At 45.6% G+C, this 22,249-nt stretch overlaps 1 protein-coding gene across 1 annotated transcript in view; it reads left to right on the top strand.

Annotated features, from left to right (window-relative positions):
- Positions 1–7,588: 7,588 nt before the first annotated feature.
- The window catches only part of LBH (LBH regulator of WNT signaling pathway), a 31,814-nt gene continuing 17,153 nt past the window's right edge, over positions 7,589–22,249 (top strand). Inside the window, exons 1-2 of the mRNA XM_069608658.1 lie at positions 7,589–7,749; positions 15,137–15,233. Of these exons, the coding sequence (XP_069464759.1) occupies positions 7,724–7,749; positions 15,137–15,233 (123 nt within the window). The 5' untranslated portion in view covers positions 7,589–7,723. The remainder of the gene's footprint in view (positions 7,750–15,136; positions 15,234–22,249) is intronic.

Genomic DNA, 22,249 nt, shown 5'->3' on the forward strand with positions numbered 1-22,249 from the left:
GAACAAAATAGTATTGTGTTGTGTTTAGTTCCCATCTGCACATCATGAGTTACTGAGAGGACCTCCCTTAAACATACCAGAAAGGATAGTTCAACCTATCCATGTTCCAAATCTCCGTAAGCTTACCTATACATGGGCTGGATCCCAGAACCTCAATATATTAAGAGGATCCCACGAGTTGGTCCTTCCATTTAAAAGTATTGTCCCTCGCGGGAAAGCGGGCCGCAACGCGATGACGTCACACGCCCGCATGCGCGACGACGTCACGCATGCGCAATGACGTCACGCGCATGAACGCGCGATGACGTCACGCGCAGGCCCGCGCGACGGCGCCATATACACGCGCACTCAGCATGATACAAGCGTTGATCACAAATTATCCTAATTAGGAAAGTAGCATTGGATTGCAAACAATTCTTATTTATTAACTAGTATCCGTTACCTAAGGTTGTCCAATATTTTGATATTAATGTAGCTACTTCTAATGGGATTTAGATTACCACAGTTTGGAAAACCCACACTTGATTGCCGAAATTGACTTGCCGTATTGGTTGACAAAAAATATTGCAATGGAACCACACCCAGTTCCACACTTACATCCTCATGATGTGTAAACGTCCACCAAACACATGAATTTAATTGTGTCCCTTAAATTATCTAAATAAACTACACTTTCACTAATGAATGCACGGGATCCTATAATTTCTATTCCCATATTAACAAAACTCTGGTAAGGCTGGAACGGCATCACAAGTAGTGATAATTACAATGGGTAACATTAGCAATTGAGCTAGTTGCATTCATTTGTAAAATTGAAAGGGGAAAAGCATTTTTTTATCACTCATATTATTATGAAATGCATGTTTTTCTATAATAATATGAGTGATAAAAAAATGCTTTTCCCCTTTCAATTTTACAAATGAATGCAACTAGCTCAATTGCTAATGTTACCCATTGTAATTATCACTACTTGTGATGCCGTTCCAGCCTTACCAGAGTTTTGTTAATATGGGAATAGAAATTATAGGATCCCGTGCATTCATTAGTGAAAGTGTAGTTTATTTAGATAATTTAAGGGACACAATTAAATTCATGTGTTTGGTGGACGTTTACACATCATGAGGATGTAAGTGTGGAACTGGGTGTGGTTCCATTGCAATATTTTTTGTCAACCAATACGGCAAGTCAATTTCGGCAATCAAGTGTGGGTTTTCCAAACTGTGGTAATCTAAATCCCATTAGAAGTAGCTACATTAATATCAAAATATTGGACAACCTTAGGTAACGGATACTAGTTAATAAATAAGAATTGTTTGCAATCCAATGCTACTTTCCTAATTAGGATAATTTGTGATCAACGCTTGTATCATGCTGAGTGCGCGTGTATATGGCGCCGTCGCGCGGGCCTGCGCGTGACGTCATCGCGCGTTCATGCGCGTGACGTCATTGCGCATGCGTGACGTCGTCGCGCATGCGGGCGTGTGACGTCATCGCGTTGCGGCCCGCTTTCCCGCGAGGGACAATACTTTTAAATGGAAGGACCAACTCGTGGGATCCTCTTAATATATTGAGGTTCTGGGATCCAGCCCATGTATAGGTAAGCTTACGGAGATTTGGAACATGGATAGGTTGAACTATCCTTTCTGGTATGTTTAAGGGAGGTCCTCTCAGTAACTCATGATGTGCAGATGGGAACTAAACACAACACAATACTATTTTGTTCAATGATGTATTTGAAATGATAACACATGAGGGATGTAGTGACCCATGAATTTGTTTAAATATGGAAATGATTAATTAGGGGGCTTATAGTTAACCTTATGAAGCATAGTTACCAACAAAAATTTTAAAAAAATTTAAAAAAAATTTTTAAAAATTTTTTCTAGGTGGAAGCCATTTTTGGATATAAATTTGGAATGTTAAGACCATGACATGTTAGGAACATACATTTTCAGGTTGGTGAACATTATGTTATTTATTTTTACTTTGTTACAATATGGGATTAGACGCTCATGTAACTCATACTATTTAATTTTAACCTAAAGGATCCACAACACAGGGATAGAAGATATAACCTATTGACATTGAGAGGGTGAGTTGCAACTTTATTGTTCGATGATGTTTTTGGAATATTCGTATATCCTCTGGTCATGTTGGAATGGCGTCACAGGGTGATAACCAGTAATCTGTGCAATTAATACATTGGGATTGTATATTATTGTAGAATTAGTTGGTAATTGGATACTATGTTAAACACATAGAATCAATATATTTATTTATTTACTTATTAACTCTTTGTAGAAGAACTAAACTATTGTTTTCTGTTTATTTTCCTTTGAATTTTTGTTTTATATTTTGCATATGGCGTGAATTTTCCCATATCCTGATCTGAAATGTTGGCACCTATGGTATGGTTTTTTGAATTTTCTCTTTCTTCTTCATGATGTAATGAACGAATGTTATAATCTGTACAGCCTTGATAACGACCAAAGGTCGAAACACGTGTCGGCTGTTCTTCACTTTGAAAATCAAATTAAACTAACAAATGTTATGTAACTTGAGGAACTTTTGTATCTATTCAGTTGGTGTGAGCGCGAGATATCCTCCCGAACTCTGATTTCTTTTTTCATCCATTGTGATTGCGTGCAAACTCAAGAGCAGACGGGCAAAATGAGGATCTGCGTGAACATGCACCTCCCCAATTGCTCTAGTAAGAGAGAACGACATTGCGCGCCCACGCTGGATGACATTCTGGCTGAATTGTAGAGGGCGGCTTTATTTTCAACCATTGATCTACGAGTGGGGTATCACCAGATTCCCCTCCATGAGGATTCACGGGCAATCACAACGTTCTCCACCCACACAGAGTTGTTCACGTACAAAAGGTTGAGTTTCGGCAGCCGAGGTGTTGCAACACACAGTGCAGAGAGTGCTAGCTGTACAGAAAGGGATGATAAACGTCAGCAACAATGTCTTAATATACACCAAGATGGAGCAGGAACACATGGCACTGGTGGAAGCATTGTTTCGATGTCTGCGAGCAAAGGGGCTGATGCTGCACAAAGACAAAAGCCACTACCTGAAGTCCAAGGTTCAGTTCTTTGGATTTGTCTTTCAGGGAGAGCAATCTCAGCGAACCCAAAGAAGGTTGCAGCAAAAAAGAACTTCCTACCCCCTGGCAATCCGTCAGAGCTAAGGCGTTTCTTAGGGATGATCAATTTCAATGGCAGTTTCAATAACCCAAGCTAACCATCATCACAGAATTTCTAAGAGCGCTTATCAAATAGGATGCTGACTGGGTGTGGGGGCCAGAGGCCCAGAAGGGGTTTTGCTGATGCCAAAAACGGCATCACGGTGGAAGATACCATGGCATTCTTCAATACAGAAGAGGAGTCCAAATTCCTGGTGAATGCCAGCTAATAGGATTAGGAGCGGTACTGAAGCAGTCAGACAAGTATGGGGTGAAAACTCCCATCGACTTTGGGAGCAAAGCGTTGACAGCAACAGAGAGAAGGTATTCTCAGATTGAGCGGAAGGTACTGCCTGTGTTTTGGGGATGCAAGCATCTCCATCTATACATATTTCGACACCCTGTGACGGTGGTAACAGACCACAAACTGCTGCTGCCCATCCTGCAAGGGCCAGCGTTAAGGCGTCCCCCGATGTTGGAAATGTGGATGCTACAATTGCAATACTACAGGGTCAAGCTTCAGTTCAGGGCAGGGAACCCGCTAATTACTTGTTCCGGCATCCAGTGGAAGCGGCAGAAGGGGTGCAAGGGTTGGAGTGTGATGCAGGTGTGAACATGATCAACCATCTGGCAGTCCCCAAGTCCCCAAGCGAACCACAGTGGGCTGCAACAGGAAATTAATAAACTGCATGGCGGATATTGCAAGTTGTTCCAGGCTGACCAGGTGCGATACACACCGGATAAGAGATCTTTCTTCAAGGGTTCTGAAAAGTTAGGGAGAGCTATCCATAGGAGCAGAAAGGGTCCTGCTCCGAGAGTCGAGGATTGTGATAGCTCCCGAGCTGATTGAGCAGGTGGTCATGATAGCCCATACGGGACAACAAGTGGCTACGAAACAAATACCCACCTGTTGGAAAAGGTAGATTTGGAGGGAAGGGTGGAGATGGTGCTGTCTAGATGCAGTTATGGCCTGGCATTAGGGAAGCTGCAGAAACAGCATCCAATAGAATCACCAGAAAGCGCACAGTGACTGTGGCAAGCGGGCAGCATGGACTTTGGGACAATCCTGCAAAAGGGACACTTTGTAATGGTGCTGGACGAATTTTCAAGGTATACAAACATGTGCTTTGTACAGTCAACGGCAGCGGAGACAGAAGGATGGTGGTCACGGCTATATTTGCGGCACATGGACTACCCCCAACGCTGAGTTCAGACAATGGGTCGCCATTTCAAGGCAAGAGTTTCAAGAATTTCACATCTAACATTGGCTTCAAGCATGTGCGCACCGCTCCATGCTGGCCCAGGGCCGAAGGGAACATGGAGCATTTAATGCGAACACTGAATACAGTGTTCAGAATAGTGCTAGAGCAGGGTACTGCACTGGAAAGAGTTCTACTAAAGTTCCAGATGGCATACCGCACCACCCCACACACAGCAACAGGAATCACCCCGGCGGAGGCGCCGATCAGGAGGGAGATTTGGTCAATGGTGCCGGAGCATGAATCCAATAGGTGGGTGCACATTGGTGCCAATTTGGTTCAAGCGGAAATACAGCTGCACAATTAGCAAGAGTCTGTCAGGGGATGAATGGAACTGTCCCAGATTCAATTAGGAGACATGGGGTATCATTACGAGTGACTGGGTAGGGGCTTGGACCGGCTCACTCTATGTTTGCCGGTAGGGGCGGTGAACGGTTCCTAGTGATTGCATCGAATGCAAAAGCTTCGAATGCAAAACCATGGGAACAAAATGCATCGAAAAAATGCATTTAAAAAAAAATGTAATGGGGGTGTCCCCCTAACCCCTGTTTTTTTACCCCTTAAATCCCATTTTGGTTCAAAATAAAAACTTTACCTACAAACAAATGATTTTTTTGATGATATTTTTTATTAATGTTTTTGCATTCGATACTATGTATTCGATGCAATGCCTGGATACCGCTGTGAACTACCGGAAGGCAGGACCCTACCGGCAGTAAATTCACTGAAGCACTGGCACCATTAACAATGGCGCTTCTGTGTTCCCATTCCCATGGACTCCTATTCAACTCCATGGGAATGTGAACTAACCGTTCTGTTGCCGCCCGCAATATCCCGGTATTGCAGAGATATCAGGCGGCGGAAATGGTAGATAAACGAACAACCTTGTAATGAGGGCCATGGCACTAATCCGGAACCGCAGGCCTACACACAAGCTGTGTCCTCCATACGAGCTGCAGGCCTTGAAGATAACATACTTTAAGGGGTCCATGATCACGGCCAGGAGAGGTAGTGATGCAGAACTGTAGCTGGTTTAGGAACATTTTTGCCAATGAAGGAGAGGAGGACCAGGCTAGATGGGGTCAGCACGAGAGGCTGGAAGTGAACATGACGATCAGGTAGACCTCTCAGATAGGGTGGTGGGCATCTGCCTCCAGGTGCACTTGTGGATGACAGTTGGGTGCCGGATTGGACGCCGTGGCCATGGGGGACGGGAGTCTGCCCAGGTACCCATGCAGGGAATAGAAAAGATTGCCAGCCAAGTTGCAGGTCTATGTGCTTGACTCTTCAGATGGATGATATGGAGATCCGGGTATTGTATGAAGGACTGAAACGAGAGCTCGGGACTGGGGGCTGTTACAGGGTTACCCTGCTTGGTTGTGTTATATGGGTTGAGGGCCTGTTATACTGTTTGTTTAAAGGTGGTTCTAAAAGGGGTGTGGTGGCGTGTGTCGGGTGTGGCAGGGTGCCAGCACACACTATAGTGCAAGAGAATAAAGAAAGGAGCCCTCCCAGCAGAAAGGAGTTCCTTGTCAACCACCACTGTGTCCTGATGTGTTATTGCTGCAACAGAGGCTTGCCTTCATATCACGGTTCCCCTCGGACCGTGCAAGAAGCAGAAGCCATTTGATACTGGCACTGCAGCTGAGCTTGAGACAGGTACTGTTGCGGAAGATGCTTGATTTATTTATGTATTTGTTTTGTTTTATTGGTAATTTACATTTAAACCTTTAACAAATATGATACCTTACAGTTATAATCATGTCCAATTCAAAGTGTCAATCAAATGGATTTATGGTCCTCTAAATCCCCTTGTTGATTCCCGATCTTACCCACCTCCATTCATGGGTCGGATTCAAGTCATTAAGCCCCAATACCACGAATTTCAAGCAATGGTACAGCCAGTTTTATCAGCCGTCATAAGCCTTTCCCAAATTGCTGCAGTGTCACTATATTCGCAAAACTGCATCTTGTCACCTATATACCTTTCCCTTATCTCCCCAATCACGGAGTTGCTTGATGCTGATGCAGGACTGCCTTAAGCAGGGAATATTGTCATAACAACTAATGCAGGTGGTACATTACTCTAATAGTGCCGCAGGGGCTGCTAATGCGGACACTACAGCTGTTACTGGAGGAAGGTGGTGGTTAGGGTGTTTGCCGGGTCACTGCTGTTAAAGCAGGCGAGTAGGGTGCTGCCCGAGCTGTTGGCTGATATGCTGTAACGATGGAGAAACTGCTGCTGCTGCTTGCAGACTACTAATGATGCAGATCGAGCTGCAAGGGTGGGCCGTCCTCTAGGAGCGCGCCGTACCCGCACCTGCATCTGCCATTGATCTTTCCCCATCAAACAAGCGCCTGCGTCCACTCGATAATCTAAAAATAGCTATGCGCGTAGAAGAACAATGAACACGCGTCCATCGTTGTGCGCATGTGCAATAAAGAAAAACAGGGCCAACGTCACTGCTGGAACACATTACACAGAGGGGCCCAAGTGTAGTAGAACGTAGGACATAGAAGCCATCTTTGACTGGAGTGAACGGCTATTATTGAAACACGTTTTCATGTATAATGTATACACAAAGGAACATGTATAATTAAGTGTTGTATCGTTAATGCTATTTCGCTATATAGATTAAATGAATAAGGTCCGTTGTTTTTTCATGGATTTTATAAATATATTTCTACACATTTATAAATAACTTAAATATCGAGCGTTTTATTACATATATTTTTCAATAAAATGCATTTTAAAAAGAAACACGTAATTCAGATTGTGGAAAATGAATAAGTTTGAGAACACCGCTCTTTCTCCATGACGATCCCGCTCGCTTATCTATTGGCATTCGTTATTGGTGTCTTTCTTTTACCCGGCTGCAGTCAGGCCGCCTCGCCGTGGCTGCGTAGGCGCAGCCGCATAAGGCACTTGTTGATTGGGGCTAGCCAGGCGGCTGCGAGGCAGCCCACTGGCTGACCATGAACCTGACGCCAGCCTGCTGCCGCACCTCCCCTCAGGCTGCTGCTGGCACAGGCCATTCATGATTTCGTTGACGTCACGGCGGTAGGCGTACTCTTCCCCCGCCCCGCCACGCCCCCGAACCCTATAAATACACCCTGACTGCAGTTCGTCGATGCCAGTGAGCTACATTGTGGACTTGTTCGCATCTTATCCACAGCGAGTGTAAGCGCCTTTCGCGTGCCCCAAGCCCCGCTGCAGGCATCTTCTGGCTTTCTCTTTACAATAACCAGGACTGTGTGCGCCTCCCTGGACTTCATGTCTGTTTTTTACCCCATTCGCTGGTGAGTAGATTTTTTTTGTTTTTTTTAAAGTTTTTTTTACTCTGCCTCATTCGGCTCTCTTAAAAGCAATGATAAAGCGGCCCTTAAGAGGTGCTTTACAGCGCGTATTTCCTTAAGAGTGAGGGGGGCGTTTTTTCCCCTAGGAGCACACTTCGTTGAAAAGCAACTTTGTTTTTTTTTAATTTGTATTTGCTTTATTACAAACCTTCAAAATACAACTTGTTTTGTTATATTTTTGTGTTTGACAGTTCTAACTTGCATCATTCAACTTTTGGGGGGTGGGTTTCGGGCGCTTTAAAGAAGCTGCGGTATTTGGTCTAAATCGCTACATGGCTGTATCGGCTCAGTTGCAGTGGTTAGCTGTCATTGCAAGGGGGTGCCTTTTCTTGTCCTTTTATCATTTCATCGTTTCATTTCAAGTGTTTAGCAGCAGTCTGCCCATTAGTCAGGCGACCCCTGGATTGATGTATTGCCCCCTCGTCATCTTGCCTAGGATGGTGTGGGTTTTTTTTTTTGTATGAATGCACTTAACCCTGGTACCCATCTTAGTGCCGCGATACACTTTGTTTTCTGGTCCCTTGTTTCTGAACGAGCTGCGGTGGTCCCGAGTTTCTTCCAGGCACGCCGCTGTCTGGGTTGGCTCTCTTGCTGCAGTACACCCCTATGCCCCCCCCTCCAACCCTAGGACTGTCGTCACCGTGTGCAATGTCTTTGTGTCCCCAATGCCAGTGTTTCGGCAGTGAGACATCCTTGGCAGCGCCGCATTTGATGCAAGTGGTTGGATGCAAGCACACACACGAAGGTCGGGCAACGAGGGAAGCAAAGTGGTCCTGGTAAATAAATTAAAAAAAGTACTGTTGTGCGGCGGGAATAACCGTAGGCGCACAAGGTGAGCTATAGCGCTTAGTGTGGATGTTGCGGTTAGGAACACGTGCGGTGGTATAGTACCAGAGCCACATCTGGCCGTTACCATGCCACGGAAAATGCTTGATGTTCTTATGGGCCAATAGGTTGGTGGCGATTTGAGAAATAGATGGTTTTCAGGCTAGTTTGGCATTGTGGTGGGCAAGGAGCTGGGTAAATGCCTTTGTTCTAGGTCGCTCAGATCTCCCTGGTAAATATTAAAGACCTGGGCAAGGATGCCATGTGAGTAAGCGCGTTGCATATGTTTTTTCCTGGAAAGCTCGGATTCCTCCAGATAATGTTTAACAGGATACTGGCTGTTTTGGGGATGCTGTTCTGGCTGTCTCCTAGCGATTGGTGACCGGTATCCCGTACGGTACGGAGTATCCGTTTCTTTCACCCGCGTATCGATCACTCGAGAAAGCACGCACTACACCAGTCCCTGCAGCCTGCGCTACAGCTGCAGTGCCAAGGACGGAGCGCAGGGGGCGCCAGACCCCGCTCAGTCTACCATTGGTCAACGTAAGCTGCACACATCTTGGAAAGCAGCTGTGGCACCGACGATTGCTGTAGGAAGGAGTTATCGTGCGCTCGCCCGTGGCACCAACCTAGCATTTGCATGGGTCTGGTCGGTATCGAACGGGCCTTTATGGACAGGCTTCCTGGACCAGTGTAGGCAGCTGGAAAGAATCGCTGCGCATTCAGCTCTGTCCTAGTTTATGCGTTAAAGCACATACCTTTCCGCCTCCCCCAACTAATGCGCTCAAGATTCCGCTCGGTTGTGTTAATAGGGCTCAAGCCGAGGGTACATGCAAGTGGACGGCGTCCTCCCACTGTACCCCCCCATTTTTCAGAGGGCACCTTGATAAACTAATTTCTGGTGACGCCGCATTCAATTGGTATGTTAATGAGACCCACTTTAAATATATGCCTCACTAATTATAAATTCCCGTCTGCCACCTGCGTTTTAAATGCTTACTTTTTGAGGGGGGTCCGTGGAGGAGCCAGGTTGTTGGAGGTAAGGGGGACAGATGCCCCTGGTTACCCTTGCAGCCCAGTATGTCCAGTGCAACTCCCACTGGTGGCCTATATCTGCCCCTGCACCAAAAGCTGCCTCCGCTGAGGGGGGGTGGTGGGGGGGGGTCGGGGAGGGGAAGGGTGTCTGGAACATTCGCAAGTGTAAGCCGGGACTCTGTTCTGTGCCTGTTTTTGCTTCTTTATCATCGAGCTGTTAGAGCCTTGACTTGTGCTTTGCGATCGGGGTGGCAGTGCCAGGGCCGCCTCTTGAACTGACTGCAAAGATTATCTCATTACATCAGATAATGGCACCCGCCTGCTAATCGGTGGGCTTTTATTGATTTTGTTTTATAACCGCCCGACTTTTCTGTATGCTTCTCATCTTGTCACCCTGCGCCATGAAACCAAACAAATAAAAGACCGTCGAACTAGTTCCCACCCCCTTCTTTCATGGGGCGCCTGTTTGTCGCGTTCTCAGCAAAATAAAAAAGCAGTGACAGATGGGATTACATTAACACCCCACTTGTGCTAGCCGCGGCGCGCTACTCTTTTGTTTAGTAAAGCTATCGTTTTAGCAGCTACTGCTACATTTACAACCAAGTGTTTGGTCTCAGCAGACCCAAGGCCGACTGAAGATGTGTCCAGGCCCGTGTCAGCTGAGGCACCTGGGCAAGGAATGTGTTAATAGCTGCAGGTTAAGGGACCGGAAACAAATGTGGAGCTGCAACACTAAATGTCCACTGAAAAGCTATTCACTATTCAGCAAGTGGCTAATGTAGAGTGAAAGGCAACCAGGTTAGAAGGCTGCTGTAAAAGGTGACGGCATGAAGGCGCCCACATGTGTAGTGCATGCTGCGAAGCGCTGTTAAATGTCCTGAATGAAAGTGACAGCCTGAGACCGTGCTTCCAAGCGACATTTCATGGCCTGAATGAAATACATGTTGCCGTCACCAGACTTCAGCGCGTGGGCAGCTGTTCGGTGCCCATTCTATTCAAAAGCTTCAAAGAGCCTGAGTGCCAAATGATGGGCTGAGGTGTGTGGTGCTAGTGTTAAAGTACTTCAGCTGTGTTTAGAAGGGCCATTTCACCTCGGAGCTGTACACTGTATAAGCCTGCCTTAAGTGTTCGAAGGATAATCTTGCTTCTTCGCCATGGCAACCAGCTCAGCATCCATGCAGTTGAGACTTTGGGGTGCAAGGACTTTCCGGGCCGGACTGGGAAAATGTGAGCACCACACGTCTACTCTACCATTTCCGTGTTTACTCCGCGTTTGGAAGTACGCTGCTACTGCATTTCGTAGTGCCATCATGAATTGCCCTTATGTGGATTTTTAAACTTGTGGTCTTGTGAACCGTTGACGCAACATTCAGATCCTTTCGACTAGGACTCTGCTTCGTTCTGGCAAGTTGCTCTGTCATTGGGGGTTGGTGGCAGGGAGAGCTCCCAACTATACCGGGATTTCTGATGCCGGGTACCAGTGACTACCATGTCATTTTCTGGGTCCCGGACTCCTATGCCAGCCCCTTGATTTACATGTACCTGTCTTTAAGGTCATCTGACCCTGGAGGATGGATGTGTTCCGCTGTTCCAGAGCATGGAGTGGAAGCCTAGATAATCAATCCAGTCCTGCCTTGCATGCCATATTTGTGCCCACCTTTCTCTCTGTTTGGCCTCATTGTTCTACTTGCCTCCTTCTGTCGCAGGGTGACCTCAGTTTAACATGACATTCCCTGCACCCTTATCAATGCATGTTTGACTGATGGTGGTGAAAGGGTCATTTCAGCTTAGACATGCACAGGTCACGAAGTTCACCTCCAGACGTGTCACGTAGCAATTATTCATGGGTCTGCATGATACCTGACGAGCATTTTTTGATACAATCGGAAAATCAGGGTTTTATAGGGTACTGGTATTTTATACATGGCTTTGTCAACCCAAGACGGACACCTCAAAGATGCAACAAACAACCTCTTGTCCATTTCACCCACATTGGGGATCATCGGCAGGGGCACTGACTTTATATTTCCCAGGGGTTTGGGGGTGCCGGGGAAGTCCCATTTAAAGTATAGGGACTTTGACGCAGATGGACTTTGCCGGGGGCGGAGGGGTGCCCGAGCCCCAGAGCACCCGCATACTCGGTGCCCCTGATCATCGGCATGGCACAGGTTAAATTAATTTGCATACGCAAGATGCAATGTGGTTTGCCAATCTGGAGATGAAACACTTAAAGCACCGATTCCCTGCGCGCAGTTTCCAGTCCTCCCAGAAGGCGACTTCGGGTATAGCTGCCTTTCTGGGAGCTATTTAGCTTCTGTTTGTAAGCCAGACAAGTAGTTGTCTTGGCAAACGTATTAGGTAATATCTATGTATCTCTCGGGGTGTTCCCCTGCTCCCCATGAAAAATAAAAAAGGGTTGCGGGGGTGTCCCCCCGCGTGTTCCATGTAATGTCCCCTCAATAAATGGTCATTTTTTCGGGATTTTTTTTGGCATGGCGATATTTTTGAGGGGACTTTACATGGAACTCTTGGCAAACTGTTGGAAGTTGCTACTTCTGACGCCAAAGTCATACAAATATATATATTCGTGTGGCGTGAAGTCTGTGCTCAGTAGTTCCCCTTTTAAGAAACCTAGGACAAAGGTTTGTGGGGTGGTCCTGATTGTGGGATAATGGCAACCCCCAGGTTATGTGAGGTGGAGGCCTATACTGAAGGATCCTCATGCCAAGTAATCAGAACCCCTCACATGTAACACATGGGGCTGTGTCACTTATTCTGCTGCTACGTTTTTTGAATTGTTTATTCCAGTTATGCTGCATTTAAAGTACGACTGGCTACGGGGGGTCTCGCGTGGAACACTCGCTAATATTTCTCAGTAATGGACACACCGTTGTGTTCTCGTGCGGTGATTGGTTAGGTGGAACGCTTTACATTAGCTCCTCACTGCTTGGTGCCTGATACCAGGAGCTGCTGCGTATGGCTTTAACTTTCAACCCTGCCCAGTCCTTGCAAACATATTGTGACCTTTCAGCTATAGGATTGGATGGCTCGCTCTGATGGAGCAGGTGGGGTTTAATCCCCTTCTCCCCGAACAGCGCAATGGGTGCTTCCGCCCTATGTTCGCGTGGCGACTTTCTGACCTGTGCCATCTCATGTCCTTTGTTCCTGCCATGGACATTAACCACCTCCAAGCCTCTCGATTGCGCACTTAATCAAGCAGCCGCCTCTCGCCTGCTGGAGACAAAAGCCAGACCATCAGCAGCAGGCTGTGCCAGGCGACTCCGGTGCCCAGTGCCTGCCAGCCTCCTCGGGAAACCCTATCCTTCAACCGGCACTGTGCCTCCGCTACTGAGTGGCACGATTGTGAGTGAACCCTTTAGCTGAGTTGGCAAGCTAGGTATCCGCGTGTCTTTGCTGAGTTGCTGGTTTCCTTGCTTGTGCTGCTCGGAACGCTAATGAGAGCTGCTGATGTTGAATTTTGGCCCCTACCAAAGTAAGAATGGTGTCCCATTTATGCCACGCTTTTGTGCTTGATATCTCCTATATTGTTGCCCAACTGCAGGGTTTGAAGTTGCTGGGCGATATGCAGTTCCTGCATCTAGCCCAGTAAAGCCTGGCTAGCAAATCGCCAACCACTACCAGGAACCACTCATGGCTCCAGAGGCACTGGTGCCGTGCAAACATACCTAGGTAGCATTAACGCTTTGCATCTGGGAACATGTGTATAAAGAACCATTAGATCATTAAAAGACTAAAAGCAGTAAGAATTGTCCTACATGCACACAACTTTGTTTGACTCAAGATGCCTCTGTGGCATGCTATGTACTAACTCCTGGTTCTTTGGGGGTATTGGTGCCCTCCTGCTAAGGCATGGCCGATACACAGGGGCTAGTTGAAATTTTACTTTCGACCCTCGAACTGCACTTGTCTTGGAGTGTTTGAACCATGCGTAGCTGGACCTCTGCGCGTGCACGTGTGAATGCTGCAGTTTCAGGAATGGTCCAGTGGTGCTTCTTAGACCAGCCCCTGGCAGTAGTTTATGCTAGAGCCACAGCGGTTTGATTTGGACAGCCTTGCATGGTGTTCCTGCCCCAGCGCAGACTCCAAAAATCGGATGCAAATTTACTTTACTTTAATCCATGTATAATGCGCCCCAGGGACCCGGAGGTTTAAGGATGCAGACGGATAACCAATCTCAAGTTGGCGAGTCTTTGCCATACCCGAGCAAAGGGCCGTGCACCCAGACAGATGGTGGTGGGTTTTCTAGGGAACATTATGGGCATGGCCTTAAAGCCCTGATCGTCCGCTATTGCCCTCGTAAAGCACACTGTCCAGCCTCCATCCGCATGCAGACCTCACAGCCTGTGAAGGAAGCCTGATCTTCTCCCTTAGGCCTGAGACTCCCAATAGAGGCAGCAGCCAAGAGCCTGAGCGTTGGAATTCCGTGCTTAGCCCAGTGGTTCTACCAATGGTAGAATTAAAGTGGCCGTCTCTGATCACTTGCTAGTTCTGTTATCCTTTGCCCCCCATTTTCCCACAATGATTTGGCACCATAGTTGCTACACAACGTAAGTGTTTTGCTGGTCCACTGTTCCCCCTTGCAGTACCAACCCCATATTGCTTTTAGTCATAGCCACCTGCAATTGGCAGCACCATTAACATTGCATTTCATCTTATGTTTGGATCATCCTCTGATGGGGTGAGGAGGAAACTGGGTTAATTACTGGAGCCTCTAAATAAAACTTCCATTGATGGTGCATCAGTCTATCATTGCTTTCGCGCCTTTTTCATGGCTGAGCAAATATTTCAGGAGCCGCCAGTGCCCACTTAGACGTCCCTCCAGCCCACACTTGTTTTTGGTCTGTTTAAAGCTGGCTGGGCCGTTCACAATCATCCTTACTTGTGCATGCAAAGTGTCTGAAGATGGTGAACCAAGCCCTTCTCTTCCACCATACCTCATCGAAAATAAGCTATTCTTGCCGCAATCTATACTGGAACTTGAACAGAAACTTGTGCATTTTTTAAAGTTGTATTTCCTTTCTCTCATGCATGAAACAGAATTACCCTCTTCCCCAAACCACTGTATATGCGATCAATTTTGATTGATAGCAAAGGGCATTTAAAACATTGCGTTCACCCCTTCTAGAAAACTAACAGTGGTTGTCCAATGTTGTCCCTGAAGATCAACGTGGAGTCAACAAACTGTCCCTTTAATGTGAATCCAAATATGTTCTTACCTAATGTCTGGCCAGACCTAGGCAGTTGTGAAGTAGTTGAAGCACTCTGGCATCAACCAAGGCAGAGGTTGCCAATGCTGCATTCCACACAGACCAGATGTATGGATGTTGACTGTAATTCTGTATGGCAGCACAGTTGCACGGTTTTATGGTATCCTGAAATGTAAGTGACCTTGGGTAAGGTGCCACTAATGACTTAAGCTTTTTTTCCCCCCACCCCTCCCTGTGTACAGCCCTGATTACCTACGATCAGCTGAAATGACTGAGGTGATCATGAACTCTCCACAGATGGATGAGATGGGACTAAGCCCTCGCAAGGACTCCTATCAGGTGAGTTGCTCTTTAACCACTAATGTGATGGTCTTCAAGTGGTTCTTGCATAGCCTCTGCTCACCTTTGAGCGTCCTTCAGCCTATCGGTGGTGGACCAATGGGAGTATGAGCCTGATTATTTGGAAAGGGATAATTTCAAACTAAAATGAGGCAAGTTGTGGTGGTGGGGGGGGGGGGTGGGGGTGTCGCTATAAACTGGTTTACAAATAATGAAGGCTAGTGGATGGTGTTATAGTACTGTAATGGGGACAATCATTTCTATGGTGGGAACAGTCAAGGGTATTCTGTTTTGGTGGTTCCAAAATATTCTGAGCTTGTTGGCTTTTTTTTTGTAGGGATGTCAGTGGGGGAGACACATACTTTGTGTTCTGGTATTTTGCTCCTCTTGCTTGTGACTGTTGCATTCCTGCTTTTGATGGCACACAACTTGCCCATTTCCTGTTTCTCGGTCACTGATAATGGAGCACTGGGCAATGTCCCCTTTTGTATACTGCTGTGGCCATGCTAGATTGGTGTGGAATGTGTCCCACTGCTGCTTTGCTTTCTTAAGAACACCACTTGCAGAATCTGTGATCTGCTTGGCATTCAGACATGTCCCATAAGACTGCCTTCTTGTGAAGCTGTGAGATATTATGCGATCCCTGGTGATGGGAGAGGGGGGTTTGAGAGGGAGGGGGGCATACCCACCGACCCCGCCAAACAGCATTCAAGACCATGACATTTATCTAGCCCTATCAGTGACTATATCTAGAACTAGTGAATCCCTTGCCCTTAGCAAATGCTACGCCAAGAACCAGGCTGGCGTATAAAACATATCTATTATGGGAAATATAATATTTGCACTACTTCACATGGTGCACCACATCTGTGGCACCAAAACAAAGATTCTATACAATAATTCACCTTGGGGGATAAACGGGACCAAAAGATCTGAGATTACGCCACCTGTATGTTTTAGTTCTCCAGTAAATGGAATACGGGTGAAATGAACATATTTCAAGACTATCACTGACAAAATCCGAGAATGCCAGAATTATGCAGCACCTTGAAATGTGACTTTGTCCCAGTGTGGCTAGAAATGGTGACCTTGGCATTACACTATTATAAAATGCAACGTTTTTCGTATTTGTACTCCTGATCTAGCAATGTGAAGGAACAGCAGCCTCTTAATACAACTTTTTATTGGTAGAACCCTTCTTCCTTCGAAGCGCTCTTCTATGAGGAGTCCTTTTCTCAGTGTGCCTTTTAATTGGTGACTCATTTAATTTAGGCAAAACACTTTTCTTTCCCTGCACAAACCCAAACTTTCAGTTTAAATTAAGTACCCCGCTGCTTAAAGGGAAGTTCGGAGGCATGGTGAAAAGTTAAGAATTTTCTTTTTAATGCAACTCTCCCTTTAGGGAATTTTGGGGTGGCGAAAATAAAGTACTCAATTACTTTACACACTATTTCTAGCCACACTGGGACAAAGTTGTTTTTGAATTTCCACAAAATTGCCCTGTGTCATTAGGCTATATGGGAATTAATTACATTTAATAATGCCATGGGTCTACTCGGTTTGTCCCACCCACTAATTGTTGGGTATTGACTGAAACAGATCCCCAACACACTTGGGTCTGTTGGACAAATTACTTAAATACTGACTATCTCTAGTTCTTGTGCTCAGGAAAGGCCTAAGCATTTCTGCACCCTCTTGGTTAAAAACAAGCGTTTGGTCAGGTACTTCAGTCATGCATAGCCACCAGCATTCAACCTTCTATTTGGCTCTCCTTGCAAAGATCCAGCCTGTCTGTTTTCTGGCCTCCCAATTACTCACTTCTGCAGCAATTTTTCAATGGTTCTACTCGGATGATTTAGGCAACTCTCTTGATGCCCATGATTTAACCACCCCCAAATTAATTGGCAGATGTCCGCTTATAGGTTTGATTTTTGATTGGACAGCTACAGTCCTCGCCCACGTCCCCTCCCACCAGGCCTAGACGCTCTGTGGATGGGCCCCTGGAACTATGGGGTTTAGATTAGAAGTATCAATCCGCCCCGTGAGATTTACTTTCACACATGCCAGTTTTTGCACTGGAAAAGTCCTATATTACTACTATCTTTAATTTATAAATCAACCCAACGCGCGTGTGTGTATATATGTATATGTATATATGCCACACTTGCTACAAGGACTCTGTTTTGGCACGAGGTGGCAGGTTCAAACAGCTTTTTTTCAGTTTACCATAATGAGAAGTCTATTGCCAAATTTGACATCCAGTTCCATAATTCATGAAGCTACTGCCTCCCCATTAGTCTTATGGGGAGCTAGAAACCCATTTTAAGTTGTAGAGTTCCCATGTTTGAATTTTGATGAAGTAAATCAACAGAACGGCCCCATAATAAGCTTTCCAATGATAACCTGAATAATTCGTGTGGGCCTTATGTCTTAAGAAAATTGACAAATCCATTCCTGCATTTACTCTTGTAGCCATCTCTGAACGATATGCTTATTTTTACTTCAATTTGCACATTAAGGTTTCATTTCTCCACTGAACATAAGATCCAGGCATCTGCTACCTTTTTGTTGACTTTGGCCTGCAAAACCCATCAGTCTTTCTTTTCCCAGTGCTAATGGGTCATGTTTGTCTTGGAAAGCAGGCCCCCATAAAATTCCTTCTTGGTCACTGCTTGAGTGTTCTGAATAGAAAGTGAAGCCATTTCTCAGGAAATGGAAAATGGTGTTTGAATGTTATAGATGAGGCCTTTTCTTCATTTTTAATAGAATTGCATCTTGCCATCAATGTCCATTTTCCATCATGAGGTATTCACATTACTCCGGCAAGGGAAACTGACTTTGTGTAATTTTAGGCTTCAAATGTTCCATTATACTAGTTTGTTTTCAAATGATCCCTTCATGCATCAGTCCCTTTTAATGGAGTATAGGACTATTGAGCTCTAACAAGTGCATGCAAGGTCCACTTGGTAAGTGCACTCTCATTCAGTTGTATGTGGCACTTGAAAATGAAATGCTGCCTTAAAGTTTGGCAGTCATCTGTTTTTTTGATGCTGCGCATTTTAGGCGCAAAGTCTTTTTTAGCTCAAAGTAGCCAAATGATTCCTTTTTGTTTTGGGCTGAAAATACCCCACAAAGCATAGTATCTGAAATAACTAAGTCAGTGTAATTCTTTAAAACCAAGCTCCCCCGCACCCAAAGAATAAAATAGGGTAATGTCTGAAAGGGGCATGGTACATATCTAGAGTACCTTCTGTTACTAATTTGGATATTTTTTTTTATTTACGTTTGTTTCTTAAATTGGTAAAATTTTAATCTTAAACTATATACCCTGATCATAGTACACTTAGGAGTCCGTTTTTGGCCAATGTAAACATCTTGAAATGCAAATCCTCCATCCTGATTGCTCATTGCTTTTTTTTTCGGTTCAGTTACTCTGCCTCAAATGCCAAGGCTTTTTTCCTTGTGTGATATTAGCTGGATACATTTAATTGGACCGAATTCCTGTCCTTCCCAGCATTTCTGTAGTTTGCAAATTAGTCTCCCAGGTATCTGAAGGTGGAGATGTTAGTCTCCTGTTGTATGTAGACGTCTCGGATGGGTCTAGCCCCTGTGGCTTATACTGCATGATGATTTTATATTTAAGCACATTGTGTCAACTGTTACCAACTAATAAACCAGTTGTTGCTTTATTGGATGAACTTCTTTTTTCTATGATTTGGCAGTTTGATTTAATGTTTCTGATCTCATCAGTTTTTTTCTTCATGTGTCTAGGTCTACTGTACGCCACCACTACTATATACTGTGACCTTAAATAAAGGCATCCTAACCTGGATTATCTGCAGACTGTGCTCCATCTCCCTTCTATAAATTTGGAAACTGTTTAGCATACTTCATCCTTTCCTTTGGATCTTACAAGAGCGACTTTCTGTTCACTATGTTGGTACAGCTAGGCCGGTTCACTATGGGTGGCCTCACCCCCCTGGCCATTGCTTGCTCTGGCGTAGCTTCATATACTTGGTATTAGTTTGTAAGGAACTTTAATGCAAAGTGTTTGCTTCTTCGTGACCACAGTACGGATTTCCTGTATGCAATCTTCTGTTTGTACATATTGCTCAACATCTTGCAACTTCCCTTTTGCCAGGTTTTCTAACTTTAGTTTAGCCAATCGATCAAATCTTCTTTGGGGGGAATTGTTTCTGAATCATACTAAACAATTTAAACCGTAGCTTAAAAGTTTTGTAATTTTCCATTTCATGATCTCTGTATGAAGCGAAATGCTGTTCTCAATATAGCAGTAAGTGTACTGTGCTGGTGTCAGATCTGTGGCTAAAAGGGGCCTACGAGCTACTTTTACCCACTCCCTCACAGTATAGCCAATGTTCTCATGGAAAGTGGTTTTCGTCCGCATGGAGTCCTGCGGTGCAAATCTTCATTTCTAACACAGGATTTTTGGGTAGGAGAATTTTTGTTTTTTCATTCCATTATTAAAACCGCAAACTTGGAAAATGCTTACCGAGCTTTGGAAGCAGTAGGAATTATAGGAAGGTACTGCATGAGCTCTTAAGTAGGCTCTATCTGTTGGAAGCAAAATGTACGCTTTTTAGCATTGGTCAGGTTACAGGCATCAAGATGGTGAATGCATGTTGGTACAGGCACTCGGCAGCCCTCCAGGGAACTTACACAGCCTCCCCCAGGAGTGGAAACTGATGCGCACTTACTAGTGACTTTTGTGGCGTCTCCCTTGAAATTGCCCTCTGGTCTGCCCTCTGGTCTGCCCTGTTTCCCGCGAAGCCTGTCCCTTTGGTCTCTGGACATCCATAGGATCATGGGTTTGCTTTTTGAATAGATCAGATTTGATTAGTGAAATGGCCTTCCTTTCTCCCCTTGCCTTTATAACATTGGCCTAAAGGGTCTAAACCAGCACGCACCTGAGAGCCGTCCGTTGCAACACTTGGGAAAGTTGCACTGTGCACCAGTGTGGATTCTTAAAGCCTTATTGTAAGACACGTCTGTAATTCTCTATTTGATTGTGATGGAGGCGAGCTCTAATTGACTAATCTGCAGCAAAGCTGAAATGTCAAATTCTATTCTCAAAACCACTTTGTCCAACTCAAATGTATAGTCAATGTCTTAGTAGCTGGCATTGAGGCCTGACTCTACAGGAAAAGTGTCTTTTGGTATCAACAATGAACAGCACCTTACATTGTGGAGAACCACCTTTGGCCATTGCTGGTCTACCTTGGGAGCTTGAAGTTGGCATCAACCCACGTCGGTGCCGGGATGTTAGTCTACCCAGGATGATGGGCAGAAATGTATATCGCACCACTAAGGGAAAACCACCTCACAATCCACTGCAGAGTCACATAAGGCCTCTGCTATTTCACTGACCCAGGAGAGAACAGCTACTCTAAATTAGCAGTGTTTGCGGTTGAGTGATTAATGCATAGTCACTGGAGCTGTGGTGATTTTCAGCCCACTTTTGTGCAGTCTGCTCACTTTCCATAGGAGCTGCTTTGCCACTGCTTACTTGTGGGCTTTGTCTGAATGCACAACGCAGCGACCGCTTGCAGACTGCACGACTTCATAGCGCATAGGAAAATGTTTGTCCAACTGCTCTCGGTTCGGATGACATGTAAAACCACAAGCTAGTCTTGTGGTTTTAAGCTCGTCATCGGAGCTTGGCAATGGAAGAGGACACCCTTGATGTGCACTTTGCCACTGTGCTTTAAGGTCTTGTAACGCAGGCATCGGCATGCTGTGGCATCCGCTTCTGCAACTTATTTAAGTTGATTTATAAACTTGTGTTTCAAACCACTCATTATTTTGGACCTGTGTACGGCGCATCGTAAATCTCTGCTTCACTTTAGGTTTCCAGGTGTTTAATTGAGGCCTCTGGTATCCAAGTATCCCATGCTGGGGGGAGTGGGGGCAGGTAGGGGGCGGGGGTAATTCCTGGCCAGGTGGCCACATTCAGATTTTTCTCAAGGCTGCGCAGCAGATGGGCTAGCGTGACCTCTTAGCTAGTGGGGTGGTGGATGGTTAAGATCATTGGCCTGTGGTCATGACCCTCCTTTTCACTGAAGCCAAGTGAACTGGTTGGCAGTTGAGGACCTGAATGCGCCATCTTGCCACGAGCTGGCCAGCTGCTGCCGGCCGCTCTGCAAGCTGTGACTGCTACCTCCTGAGATCTAGGTCCGCTGGGGAAATCTGAGCACTAGGAGCCGAAGGGCCTGTGACCTGTTTGGGATGGGTCCCTTTCCTTAGTTCCAGAATAAGCATGCAGTTGTTTGGGATTAGTCGATGCCTGCCTGTTTTTTTACAATGTTGTGGGTGTGGCAATTTTGTGGTTCAGGGAGGGCCCTTAAATGGCAAATAGCGTTACTGCTAAACTTGGTTTTGGGGAAATAACGGGTCAAATATCAATCCATTCATGCATAGTCCTTCAGTTTATGGTTTAGGCCTCCAAAGAGAAGTTTGATGTGTCCAGTAAGCAAACCAGCCCATTGACCTACTGAGCAGTGCCACCTTTGGGAGCAGACTTTTCCTTTTAGAGATATTGCCACATACAGTAACAGGTAATGTTTTATGCCCAGCACACCTTTTTGGCACATCCCAACATGTCTGCATATTCACAGCTATCCGTAACCCAAACGCCTGTTAAAATCAAATCTGTGCATGGATGGTTTTGGGCAGCAGTGGAGCAGCTGGTGCTGCAGCCACGGTCTTCCATCCACATCCCTAGTCTGTCCGAATCCCTGCAAGTTGGGCATTGATGTTGGGGTAAGTTGTGAACAAATGTAATTGTGCATTCGGTTTGACGCACTCAAGCCGTTTATCAGGAAATCTGTGGTCATGGTATCAAAATGCTTTGATTATACAGATCGGTGATGTTCCCTGATTGCTTCTATTTGCCCCCGCCCCATCGTTTCTGCTCAGTAGGAAAGTTGGGAAGGTTATCAATTAAAATATATGCTGGATGATCATTCGAATTGGGCAGAGCCAGTTTACAATGTTGG

This window comes from Ambystoma mexicanum, chromosome 4q (assembly GCF_040938575.1).
Source record: "Ambystoma mexicanum isolate Mex_15411 chromosome 4q, UKY_AmexF1_1, whole genome shotgun sequence".
Classification (NCBI taxonomy): domain Eukaryota; kingdom Metazoa; phylum Chordata; class Amphibia; order Caudata; family Ambystomatidae; genus Ambystoma; species Ambystoma mexicanum.